At 41.8% G+C, this 13,074-nt stretch overlaps 1 protein-coding gene across 3 annotated transcripts in view; it reads left to right on the top strand.

Moving 5' to 3' along the window:
• Window positions 1-13,074, top strand: part of UBE2F (ubiquitin conjugating enzyme E2 F (putative)) — a 78,166-nt gene that overhangs the window by 37,753 nt on the left and 27,339 nt on the right. For all 3 annotated transcript variants that reach the window (XM_053283297.1, XM_053283298.1, XM_053283296.1), the window contains exons 6-7: window positions 2,407-2,477; window positions 3,764-3,821. In XM_053283297.1, the coding sequence (XP_053139272.1) occupies window positions 2,407-2,477; window positions 3,764-3,821 (129 nt within the window). The remainder of the gene's footprint in view (window positions 1-2,406; window positions 2,478-3,763; window positions 3,822-13,074) is intronic.

Genomic DNA, 13,074 nt, shown 5'->3' with positions numbered 1-13,074 from the left:
ATATATGTGTATTTATTTATTTAATTTATCATATTTATATACAAATATGAGTATGCTGCTTGCTGTGTCTCTAGAAGGTTTACAGTTTAAAACACAACAAATATATAAAACAGGGTAAAAACAATTAAACAATTTCAAATTAATTTCAATTAAAAGCCTGAGAAAACAGGTGTGTATCTTGAGGGTCTTTTAAAAAAAAAAATCAATCAGAGATGGAGATGCTCTTATTTTGACAGGGAGCATATTCCTAAGCCCTGGGGCAGCCACAGAAAAGACCCGGTCCCGAGTTTCCACCAAGTGAGCCAGTGGCAACCGTAACCAGACCTCCCCAGATGATCTTAATAGGCAACAGGGTCCGTGGCAAAGATAGCGCTCCTTTAAGTACCCTGGACCAAAGCCATTAACAGCTTTATAGGTAATAACCATCACTTTGTATTTCACTCAGAAATGTGGTGTTCCTTTTGTCTTGCACACTGTTGGTACCACCATCTTTTTCAGCATAGCACTCAAGTCTCCCCTATCTCATTGGTAGCTCCTCCTCCTCCTTTAAACATTTGGAAGGGCAGTGCTTGAGAGGAAGGTAATCAGCCTTGCCCCTCCAAGTATCCTATATGCATTCTCAGGCAGAATAAGCTGAAATAAGAAAAGCCAAGAACACATCCACGTAGCCTACCTTTAAAGTGGAGTTCAAGTCACAATGGATGCAAGTTACTTCACACAAAAAACATCTTGTAAATTGGCCACAGCAGGCTTCGGAGGACACTTCCTTGAGAGCCAAGTAGAACATCACCCAGAACAGTTCTGCTAGAAAACACTGCCCCAATGCAACATGGTGGAAATATAGGACTTCTTCTTCCACCACCAAGTACCCAGAATGGCCGGTAGCCTGAGTTTGGTCAAATTTGTCACAAGTGTTTCAGTTGATTCATAGCCTATTCCAGGTGGTTTTTAAAGCATATCTGTTCAGCTCTGATATGATACAGGAACTCCTCAAATTCAGATTTTCTTTTTTCAAATTACATTGTGATGGTTTGCAAAACATGCAAAACATTAGAAACCTTGGAACATGTAAAAATGAACTTAATTTTCCATCTGTTCTATTGTGTCCTTTAAAATTGAAAGCAACGTTTTGCCATTACATCTTTCTGTACCTAATTGTTTAGCTATATTAGTCTCTTCCTCTAGTAATTGGGGCAAAAATTTAAGTTCTTCTCTGTTTGCAAACTGCCTCCTTAATACCTTGCAGATGCTGCTCAGAGGTAGCTCTTTGTGGCAGTTGAAGGAGGGAGGGGGCCACCTCGGCTGGAACATGGGAGCTGGTTGGTGGTTGCTCCCCAGGCTGCATCTGGCGCTTCTCTCCTCCCCTCAGAGCAGGATGGTCCCTGGTTGCTCTGTGGTGGCAGTTGGGGGAGGGAGAGGCCCCCACAAGTTGCAATCCTTAAGGTTGACTGATTGTAATTTCTTTTTTAAAAATTGCAGCTTCCTCATTTGTAGAAATCCCCCACTCCAGGCCAAAATGCATGCAGCCTCTGGGGGGAGATATAAGAGATGAGGGCAAACGTCAAGATAATTAAAATTAGCTGAATCTGCTATAGCTCACTCAGAGATCTTTGCGTGCTTAAAAAAAAATCCCTCAAGAATATATTCCTTTTGCATCTCTTGACAGAAAAGAGATGATGTACTCCTTGCTTTTCCATCCTTTCCATTTCTGTTTGCGAAAGGAAGTAGGTGGGAAATAGTGATAGGAAGTAGGTGATCTCTGTGAAAAGGTTTTGCAGAATGACAGAAGTTGGGTGGAAATTATTCATTTCTAAAAAATTTACTTGGCTACTTGAAAATCATTTGAGATACAGTGTGGCGAATTAATATGATTGAGGATTTAAACTGTCTAAAGAAATCGAATAACATGCCAAATTATATCACTATCTATTTAGGGCACCAAGAAAATTTGTATAGTCTGGTTTTTTGGAGAAAGAATGCAAATTTTATGCAAATTAGAGAAAATCTTCATGGGAAAAATTGTCCAGAAAAAATTCTAGTTCAAAATTTTCTGGAAAACCCACATCTCTGCAAAAGGAACATATCTCTGAAAAACATCAAGTTCAAATTGAGTTGGGCCATTCTCTTCGTTTTCTTAAAGAATAAAGTCTTTCATAGTACCTTTGGATGTTTTCCTCCTGTTTCTCAGATTTCTAACAATCTGAGTAAATTCTGACTAGCTTGAATAGAGTCAAGTAATACACAGATTGGAATGGACAGTTTCTATACTCCTTGTAAAAAAATGGTGGAAGATAGAGGTGGGAGATTGGATGGAGTTGATTGAGAGGAAATGTTCAGAATAATAGCTGGGAACTCCTGGTTTGCATTTCAGACAGGATTATAATCTCTGCGTTTGTTTTCTGGCAGCCTCCAAAAGTAAAATGTTTGACTAGAATCTGGCATCCAAACATCACTGAGACTGGAGAAATTTGTCTAAGGTAATACATTATTTGTGTTGCTCACATTCCCTTACCTCACTTTTAGTTCTATACTAGTAGGTCAGATAATGTCCAGTATACTTTTTTATTGTTTTATATATTGTTTAATTTATATACCACCTTTCATTAAAATAATCCCAAGGCAGTATACAAATGATTATTTGCGCAAATGGAAGACATTCCACTTATGGAAGAGGGAGGAGCAATTTTCACCAATCCCCCTTTCCTCTGCCACCCCTGTACTGCCTCTGAAATCCTTTAGGGTTGGGGGGACCCTCTGGGACCCTTTGTCCTTTTTGGGGTAGGGGGACCCTTGGGGCAGATCTTGGGGGGAGGCAGCAGAGGAAGAGGTGGATCTATCAAGAAATGCATCCTCTTCCCTGCCCCTGTTGTGTGAATGAAATGTCTTCTATTCAGTGCTGTCCATTGTGTTTGATGCATTTGTGTGCATTTGTATGCACACATCCATCACATTCAAAAAAACACTTTTCGAAGCACACTCTATAGAATATGTAATACTTACTAGTGACAAGGTTTAGGAGGTTTTTCTTATCAGTGGTCTAACCAGCTTAATTTACTTTTTCTCCAGATCAGGATGCAGAGAGGGAGAGAATTGTAATTAAATGCAGATAGATCTATAGTCATCCATTCCCAGGCTCTGGCTGTCTTAAGTTAACTACTTCAAATGTGTCTTCTCTTCCACTATCTTCCTAAAAAGGTTCAGCAATTGAAGACTAATCCCAAACGAAATCTGTGCTTTTGAAATATTCTGGTTGTCAGCTGCTCGCTCCCTTCTTACTCCTTGAAACAGTTTGTACCACAGAAGAGATGAAGGCCTGAGCATATAAAAGATGAATTCATTTCATTAAAAATATTACAGTGTTTTCTTCCTTTCCTGCTTCAGAAGTTGGACAGGAAGGGAGACCAAGACTGCATTGTATTAGAGAATAAATGTCCTATCCCATGTGTTTGCTGGCCTCTCCCTGTCTTTTCAAGTAGTGCAAAGGAAAAGGAGTTGAGGGGGAGTGCTGGTGGATGGAATTGCTGGCCACTCTGTTTTTAAAAAAAATCACACAAATTAGCAATTGTGCTCGCCAATGGTTAAGTCTGGATGGAATGGTCAGATTTATTCTGACCATTCATTCAGATTTAAGGACTGATGAAAGTAATTGCTAGAATCTGTATGTGGTTATTAAACAGGTTTTTTTAATTCCAAACTTTAAATCCTGACTAATTGAAGAATGTATGAATTAAAGTATATAATATCTTCTCTGGGTCTCTTTCAGTTTATTGAGAGAACACTCAATTGATGGCACTGGCTGGGCTCCAACTAGAACATTAAAGGTAATGTTATACAGCATCTTTGGTGTACTCTTGGTCAATTGAAAAGCATACAGAAAGTGTGGGTTGGATTCTAAGTAGTGCAAATGCAATGGCCCCCACACCAGTGGTTTTCCTGTCCCCTCCTTCCTACTGCAGCTCCTTGAGCTTCTGAAGAAGCCGCTCCTGAGGGTTGGCGGACCCTTAAGAACAACATCAAGTGTGAAGAACTGCAGTAGGAAGGGAGAATTTCCCCAAACTGGGCACAGGGCACCTTCTGTGGGCAGAGCTCCACTCTTGCAAAGTGACTGCACCTGCTTCCCAGTATTTCACCCTCTCGTTGCATTCTCCCACAGCATGCCCCACACCATTTCCAACAATTTCCTGACTCTTTAAGTGGGAAGCTGTAGTAAGGAGGAGGAAGAAGAGCTCAGTTATGCGAGAGCTGTTGCACTTACACAATTTGTAATCCAATCCAGTAGATATTTGTTGAAAGCCTTAATTTATACAGAAAAAATTAAGTGTATTTGTCTCATTGATTTTGAAATGGAGTTCAGCATGTGCTTAACTTAATTTCCTTGAAATGGATGGGACATATTTGCTTTTATGGTCTTTGGATTCTGGCCTTTATTATTTCCATGAAATCAAAACCGTTTAATTTATTTAACTAGTATCTGACACTTCAGAAGCAGAAAGGAATCAAATAGTAAAATCATAAGTACAGTGTTGATTCTTAAGATCAGGAAACTTTAAATGCAAGGAAACTTTAAAAAGGCAAAACTATATACTATTGCAGACCAAAGGTCATCATGGGAATGCAGACTAAAAACAGTTTCTGTTTTGTAGCCTTATCACTGTGCTGTGACATGTTGTAATGGGAATCAAATCTCTGGAAAAACTGAAAAGTCAAAAGCTTAACTATTACAGAATCCATGGAAATATGAAAATTGTTTACAGGATAATACTTAATCATTGCTGAATAGTTTAGTTATGGGAATTCCAGTTTTAAGAGGGCCGATTGTGACAGGAATTGCTGTATTGGTTGGGTTGTCCTATGCCATGACACTGGGTCCTCTGACGCTTTTAGTGCCAGTACACAAGTAAGAAAGAATGGTAAATTACACGATGGAGTTATTATTATTTTTTTAAATTATATGGAACTCCTCTCTTTATTCCTAATTATTCCCTACCTGCTTTGCTTAAGTAAAGCTATAGCATCTGGTGCAAAACAAATGGATGTTTGTTTTTTAAACAAAGAAGCCAGGCTAATTCTTTCTATCCGTAAGGTGGCAGCAGAGGTCTCTAAATGTAGAGTATATTGGCACATATAGTAATTCAACTTTTAGTTCTAGATCGATTTAAGCAACTTGAAGGCATAGAAATAACTCTTAACTGTAGACCAGGCCTTGCCAAATGTTATTTGGATCTATGAGACAGCCCAAAAATGTTACCAGACTTATTGATTTACATTGGGACAAGAAGAGGGTATATTCTTCACCCCCTAGAACAGAATAGAATAGAAACAGAGTTGCCTGGGACAGATACAGATTTTATTAAATAACTCTACCTATGAATAACAGTCTAGGCGCCACAGTTAAATTTCTAGGAACTATGGCTCCCTGCTCAGTATTTGAGATTTGTCAAGCCCTGCTGTAAAAAAAATCTTTAATCTTTATTATCTTTATCATTATCTTTATTTTTTATTTACAAATTCAATTATCTTTGACTTTCATAACGTGTCTATGTATATCTGTGTTCTCTACCTATCGTCCTGTCCATCCATCATTAAGACCAAGTCCCATAACCACATATTGTTTCAATTCTGTGCAGCTGTTTTAGAATCTGATTACTTTTGTGCAAAATGAATAGATAGACTTTATTATGGTGACTGACCAGTGCATATATACAGAAATAATGTACTAATCCTTTACTGTAGTAGCAAGTACCATTCCAAATATACTGCTACATTAATTCCATATAATCAGATAAATTATTCAGTAATATCTGCCATTATTTGTTGTTGAACACTCATTGTTGCTAAACAAAACTTACATATAATGTGGTTAACATTAGATTGGTTGTCTGACAAAAGAAATAAGATGTAAGCATTATCTTCTCTACCCAGCATATCCTTTAAGAAAGGCTATATTAAGTTAGACTGCAAATCTCTATAAAAATTACACTATAATAAAACATGGCCTACATTCTCTCTCACCTTTGCATCACATGGACAACTGTGTTCAGAATGGGGGATCTTTTGATATCTTCCATCTAAGACAGCTGAAGGCAGAACATCAAGACAAGCCAAAGTAAATACTCTATAGTATTTGGAGATTGCCAGGATTGTTGGTAACCAGCTGGATGGACACTAAATGTAGATCTCCATACTTTTGAGTCACTTGTAGGCCTGTGCAAAATGAATGTACATGTGGAGAAACTCTTCCAAAACAAAGATTTAGGGGGAAACTACACATGATTCAGAAAAATCTGAATCAGATCTCCCATTGTCTGTCTGGCTGTCTCTCTCTCCCTCCTTCCCTCCCTCCCTCTCTCTCTTAATGGTGAAAAGCAGCTGTAGCTGGACCTGTTTGCTCTTCCCCAAGAAGCTGTATGAGCTGCCCTGGGAGTGGGGGAAGATAAGCACTTGGCCTGCCTGTCCTTTTAGCTAGTGGAACTAATTTGGGCGGGGGGGGGGGGGTGGTTGTGGATTGAAAAAAGGCTTGGAAAACCTTTCCCAGCATCATAAGATTCATGAGCTCAAAACCTAATTAAAATCCAGCCTGTAAAATTCATTGTATATGGAGTTTCTAGTTCTGTATTTAACTCTTAAAACTGATCTTCTCTTGTTCATAAGCACAATTATAGAAGCTTAAAGTGCTGAGCAGAACTGAAGGTTTGAATATAAGAAAACCCCTGCTGGATCAGGCCCAAGGCCTATCTAGTTCAGCATCCTGTTCCACACAGTGGCCCGCCAGATGCCTTTGGGAAGTCCACAGGCAAGAGCTGAGGGCATGCCCCCTCTCCTGCTGTTGCTTTAGAGGCCTCTGATGGAATAGCTGAGTTTTAAAATAAATTATAGCCTTACGTTTAGTTCTCATTTGAGTCTTACAGTAATTTAAACTAAGCCTGAAACTGGGGCAGACTCATAGTCTAGTTGTGGCAGTTAAGCTATGTGGCCTGACTAAATAGTATTAGTATTTTGAAGTGCCACAGTGTTTTTAGAAGCTAGCCTCAATTGATGTAGATACTTAGCTGTGTCAGAAGCTACATGTGAGCTCGGTAAGATATTCCCCTTAGGGGATGGGGTCACTCTGGGAAGAGCACCTGCATACTTGCATGCAGAAGGTTCCAAGTTCCCTCCCTGGGATCTCCAAGATAAGGTTGAAAGAGACTCTCCTGCCCGCAACCTTGGAAAAGCCACTGCCATTAACAATAACTGAGATAGACCAATGGTCTGACTCGGTATATGACAGCTTCCACTTCCCTTGGACTTTTAGGATGTCCAAATATATCTATCATATTACTTCTTTCTACATGTGTGATGTTCAACTAATTCTAAAAGGTTGGTGAGGCTGGTGTTCCCTTTGAAGAAAGTGGGTTCACAGTTGGTTAAACAACCATATCCAACAAGTACTCATTAATGGCTCCACATCATCCCGGAGGGAGGCCTCAAGTGGAGTACCACAGGGCTCTTTCCTGGGTCCTGTGCTGTTCAACATTTTTATAAATGATTTGGGAAGAGGGGAGAAGAGGTGGTGCTGATCATATTTTGTTTTTGTGAACTTCCTGGAGCCTCTGGAGTTGGGTGGTATATAAATTAATTATTTGCAGATGTTACGGAGCTGGGAAGGATAGGTAACACTATAAAAGACAGAATCAACATTCAGTCTGATTGGAGAAGATTTAATATTGCTTGTTGCAAAACTTATAAGATGAAGTTCAACAGAGACAAATGTAAAGCCCTACATTTGGCTAAGAAAAAATCAAATGAATAAGTACAGGAAAGGGGAGACCTGACTTGCCAGCAGTACATCCAAAGGGTACCTAGGTGCCCCAGTGGACAAAAGATAAACATGAGCCAGCAGTGTGATGAGGCTGCTTAAAAAAAAAAAAAAAAAAAAGCTAGTGCAATCATAAACTGCATTAATAAAGACATAATGTTCAGATCATGAAAAGTAATTGGATAGTGATTCCATCGACAGTCATAAATATGGGTTCTGCGCCTGTGGAGACCAACTTCGGGTAGAATTCGTTACTTCTTTGAGATGCCTTCAGCCGCCTCCTGCACGTGCCCTGCATAGTGGCAGTTAGGCGTCCTTCTCTTAGTTTCTTCCTGACCGCCTCAGCAATCGCATCTTCAGCTCCTCAGAAACAAACTGTTGTATAGCCTGAAATCGGAACGAATCGACTACTCTTTGCTTCTCCCCTTAAAGAGAGAGAGAGAGATTTATATTTGATACTACAGACCTTGACTACGACAAGCAACATGTTTTATGATTTTAACTTGGTAACGGCAGGATTATCTGGCTTGGCCCTAGACTGTCTCTGACTTTTCTTCTGTGTAAATCCCATTGTTTTGAAATACCTCCCATGAGTGAAAGATCTAGGGAGAAGACCACCTTTAAAAGGTGTGAGAGCTGTAGGGGGAAACACCCCTTGACAGACAGGCACCAGCTCTGCTTCTTGTGCCTAGGGGAGGGCCATAGTATAGCAACTTGTACAATCTGCTCTGGCTTTTCTAAGCAAATGCTAAAAAAAAATGGCTGCGCATCTTAAGGTAGCAATAATGGAAGACGCTCTTCGTCCCAACACCCCGAGCTCAACCTTGAAGACTACACCGGGAACTGTGGAGCAAACGCAGTTGAAACTCTTGGTATCGAACTCTGTTGCTACGACCTCTAAAGAACAGGTTGCTTTTAGGAGACCAACTGCCTTGCAGGCAAGTCCAAAGTGAAAGGGCAAGCCGCTGATTGATACTCCGCCGGCAAAAAAGCACAAGTCTCACAAGAAGAAACACTGTGCTCATGAGGCTATCCCCTCTCCTATGGGCCTACAAACCGAGAAGCCCTGACACTGGGCAATATCGCATTCACTGGCACCAATGCCACAGCAATCACCATCGACACCACGCTAATTCCCGACAACCTCGATGTCGAAGCCGAGTGCTTACTCGAGGCCAAGCGCTCATTCAAAGACCACACATCACCATGAACGGTCAACACTGACAACTTGGATGTCGAGAACTCGACCGCAGTCAAGACCTCCTTCATCAAGCGAAGGAGCAAGAAAGAAGGATCAGGCGTCGGGTTCAGCTGACCGAACATCGATCACCCTCTACGTCGAACAAGAATCGACATCGTGCACAATCTAGACACTGACCTTGACACCGGACTCGACACTGCAGCCGAGCAGGGTCCAGTTCCAAATGTGGTTCTACTCCTACAATCAGAAGAGACTACTCCATCAACACCCACGTTTTGAATTTCCTATCTCATGGACTTGATGACCATGAGGATGAAGAAGACCAGCTTGTCTCGATACCGGAGACTCCTTCAATATCTAATGTTAGCCCCTGAAAAACTCCAAGGTTGATTCAACATAGAGGCTGGGGAGACTCTTCCATTGCCTTATCACCAGAAGAATATTCCTTATTTAAAGAGTGGCAGTTACAGAGGAGACAGTTTTCTCAACCTTTTACGCTAGCCACGTCAGCAAAACAGCCTGTCAAAAGCACATCTGTACAGACACTAGTTTTTCAGCCAAACCTCAATTACAGACAGTTTCCATTCAAGCGAGTTTCCCACCTTTACTGGTAATTCCAAAACAATCTTTACATTCGCAACACTCTGCAACTCAGACAAATCAAATTAACATTTAGAAGGAATAATAGAGACTTACCCTCATTGATGCGAAATAGTGCTCCAAAAGCTTCTGACCTACCACCTGATAATGACTCTGACTCTGCTGGTGAAGAGAGTTATGCTTCAGACTCTTCCAGAGGAGGCTCAGAGGATGAACATATCCCAGAGCCCAGCCGGGATGTATCTGTACCACCTTCCATTTCACCAACTGAGGAAATGAAATCATACCACCAGCAGATTGCTGAAATGGCGGAAGTGCTGGACCTGGACCTGAAGCAAAAGACCACTGACCTGATTGATCCAGTGTATAATTCTATGAAGAAGGCTGCAGGACTGCAACTGGTATATTTTCCCATGCTTCCAGTCATCACCAAGACTGCAAAATCCATGTGGGGAAACAATTCAAACATCCACACCAACCTCTAAATGTCTAGAAACACTATACAGGATTCAGGGACAAGATAATGAATACCTCATGAAACATCCAGTTCCAAATTGAATTGTCATAGATTGTGCCTCGTCAGCCAAGACTGGAAAGCGCCATACTACCCCAGTAGATAGAGAAGGACGCAAATTAGATGTCCTGGGCAGGAGAACATATTCCACATCATGCCTCTCTATCAAAATTGCTAATTATATCGCATGCCTCTCTAAGTTCACAGAGTCTTCATGGGAGACTATTTGAGGAATGTACTACTATAACAGCAGCGGAATTTCAGAAGAAATTCGAGTGCACTTTTGTTAGAACTACAACTGCAACACACCAACAGTTGGCCAACGCTAAACATTGTAAGCTAAACAGAGTCTGAGTCACACACCCTGACATCCGCTATCATGCTGAGAAGGCACGCATGGTTACGGTTGACCATGCTGCAGCAGGACATGCGTGATTAGATAGAAGCGCTGCATTTTGATGAAAGGGTCTGTTTTCAGAAGAGACAGACGATACCATGGAACAATGGAAAAAATCAAACAACACTGCCAGGTCATTTATGGCTCAAAGATACTCAGGAAAAAGATATCAGCCTTCCAGAGAAGGCAAAACACCTACAGGCATAATGACCGTAAAAACTACAGAAAGCCCTAGAACCGTTTCATTCAAAAGTCCTACACTCCAAGAAATAGTCCTGAACAACAAAACCGTAACAAGGCTTTACAGCAGGCCTTGCAGCATTTTTGATTAGATTCAGATCCCATTACTACCCAACAGCATGGCAGCACCAACCTCCGGCTCAAGGAACAACATCACCTTGACACTAGCCAGAGTCGCCATCAAACTGGCAAGCAGGGGCATATCTAGGGTGGGGCGGGCAGGGCACGTGCCCTGGGCGCCACTTGAAGGGGGGGCGCCATTTCTTAAAATTGATTTAAAAAAAAAAAAGCCTGCCAAAAACAAAATGGCCACCGCGCATGCTCAAATGGCCTCTGTGAGGCCCGAGGCCATTTGAGCATGCACGGTGGCCATTTTGTTTTCAGCTGCCATTTTTTTAAAAAAAAAAATTATTTTAAAAAATGGCCACCGCACATGCTCAAATGGTCCCTGTAAGGCCCTAGAGGCCAGCAGGGGGAAGGGGGAACCTTTGAAGACCCCCCCATGGCCTTTAGGAAGCCCCCCGAAGGGGCTACAGGTAATTTTTTAAAAAATTAATATAATATAAGTCACTGTACACATATTCAGATATGTGACTTGTATGTGACCTTCAGACTTGTATTTTTCAGCTGATATTATGGTAAAGTTATCTGAAAGATGGGTGTCAGGTGTTTGGATGGGGGCGCAAATTCAATGCTTGCCCTAGGCGTTATTTTCCCTAGATACACCTCTGCTGGCAAGCCATGCTCCAGCATGGCACCATATAATATCAGACCACTGGGTCTTGCATATAGTCACGACGGGATAAGCAATAGAATTCAAGACTCTGCCAGATTTTACGGTGATAAAATATACCCCAGAAACAACTAATCTGAGGGAGGAGGTCGAAGTTCTGTTGGGGAAGCAGTAATCTCACCTGTGCAGTAAACAGTCAAACGGGCTTCTACTCAAGATATTTTCAGATACCCAAGTGGGATGGAGGGATCCACTAGATTATGGACCTCCAGTGGCTAAATCTGTATGTCGAAGTACAGAAGTTCCATATGATAATGCTGCAAACAATCCTGCCTCTTCTACACAAAGAGGGTTGGATTGCAACGCTGGATTTGAAGGATGTGTACTTTCACATTGGCATACAGGAAAACCACAGAGAATTCCTACGCTTCACAGTAGGCGCACAGATATTCCAATACAATATTTTACCCTTTGGCTTGGTAACTGCCCCAAGGGTATTCACAAAGTGCATGGCAGTAATCATAGCCTACCTTCGGATACGGGGTGTCTCCATCTTCCCATACTTGACGATTGGCTCATCACTGCAAGGACAGAAGTGCAGCTGACTTCCCATGTACAGGTAGTAACGTTATTACATGACTTAGGGATTCAAATAAATTGGAAGAAGTCACATCTGCAGCCCACCAAGCACCTATAATACATAGAGGCAATTCTGGACATGGACAGCCAAAGGGCTTTCCTACCAGCAGACAGATACACTCGCATTTGGGAAATGGTGTCTGTATTTCAAAGTATGTCTCTACAGAAGGCCAGGATGATTCAGGTGCTTCTGGGCCTAATGGCTTTGTGCACAGCTACAGTGCACTATGCAAAGCTGAGGATGAGGAAACTACAGTTATGGTACCTGGGGATATTTCACTCAAATGTAGATCCACAGGGATCTACATAAACTTCATAAACTTCTGGAGATACCAAGGAAGGTACTGGACTCTTTACATTGGTGGACAAGCCCCATAAGTCTCCAGAAAGGAATACCATTCAAGTCTCCAGTTCCTGCTTTAATACTAACCACAGATGCCTCCATGCAAGCCTGGGGGGCCCACCTATCACATCAGAGGATACAGGGGCTCTGGTCTGCCAGAGAGGCAAAGCTTCACATAAACTTCTTGGAACTGCTGGCAGCTTTCAAAGCCCTTCAGGCGTTTCAGAACATCATCAGGAACCATGTAGTCCAGTTTCAGATGGACGACAATACCGCCATTGCTTACATAAACAACCAAGGAGGCACTGTATCAAAACTGCTTTGCCACCTAAGTCTGCAGATGTGGAACTGGTGCATCACAAGGAATATTCACATGATGGCCATCCACATAAAGGGGCAGGACAACACTTTAGTGGATGTGTTGAGCAGGGGACATGTGCTACAGCAGCACGAATGGGAACTAAATCCCCTGCTTCTGGAACACCTGTTCTCCTCCTGGGGAACCCCAACAGTCTACTTGTTCGCAACCGCACAAAACAAGAAATGCAAATAATACTGTTCCAGGATGGGTCAGGGAGAACATTCCAGGGACGATTCATTCCAGTATCG

This window comes from Hemicordylus capensis, chromosome 1 (genome assembly GCF_027244095.1).
Source record: "Hemicordylus capensis ecotype Gifberg chromosome 1, rHemCap1.1.pri, whole genome shotgun sequence".
Taxonomy (NCBI): domain Eukaryota; kingdom Metazoa; phylum Chordata; class Lepidosauria; order Squamata; family Cordylidae; genus Hemicordylus; species Hemicordylus capensis.
The sequence above is the reverse complement of the archived record's forward strand: the minus strand, read 5'-3'. Positions and strand labels throughout refer to the sequence as shown.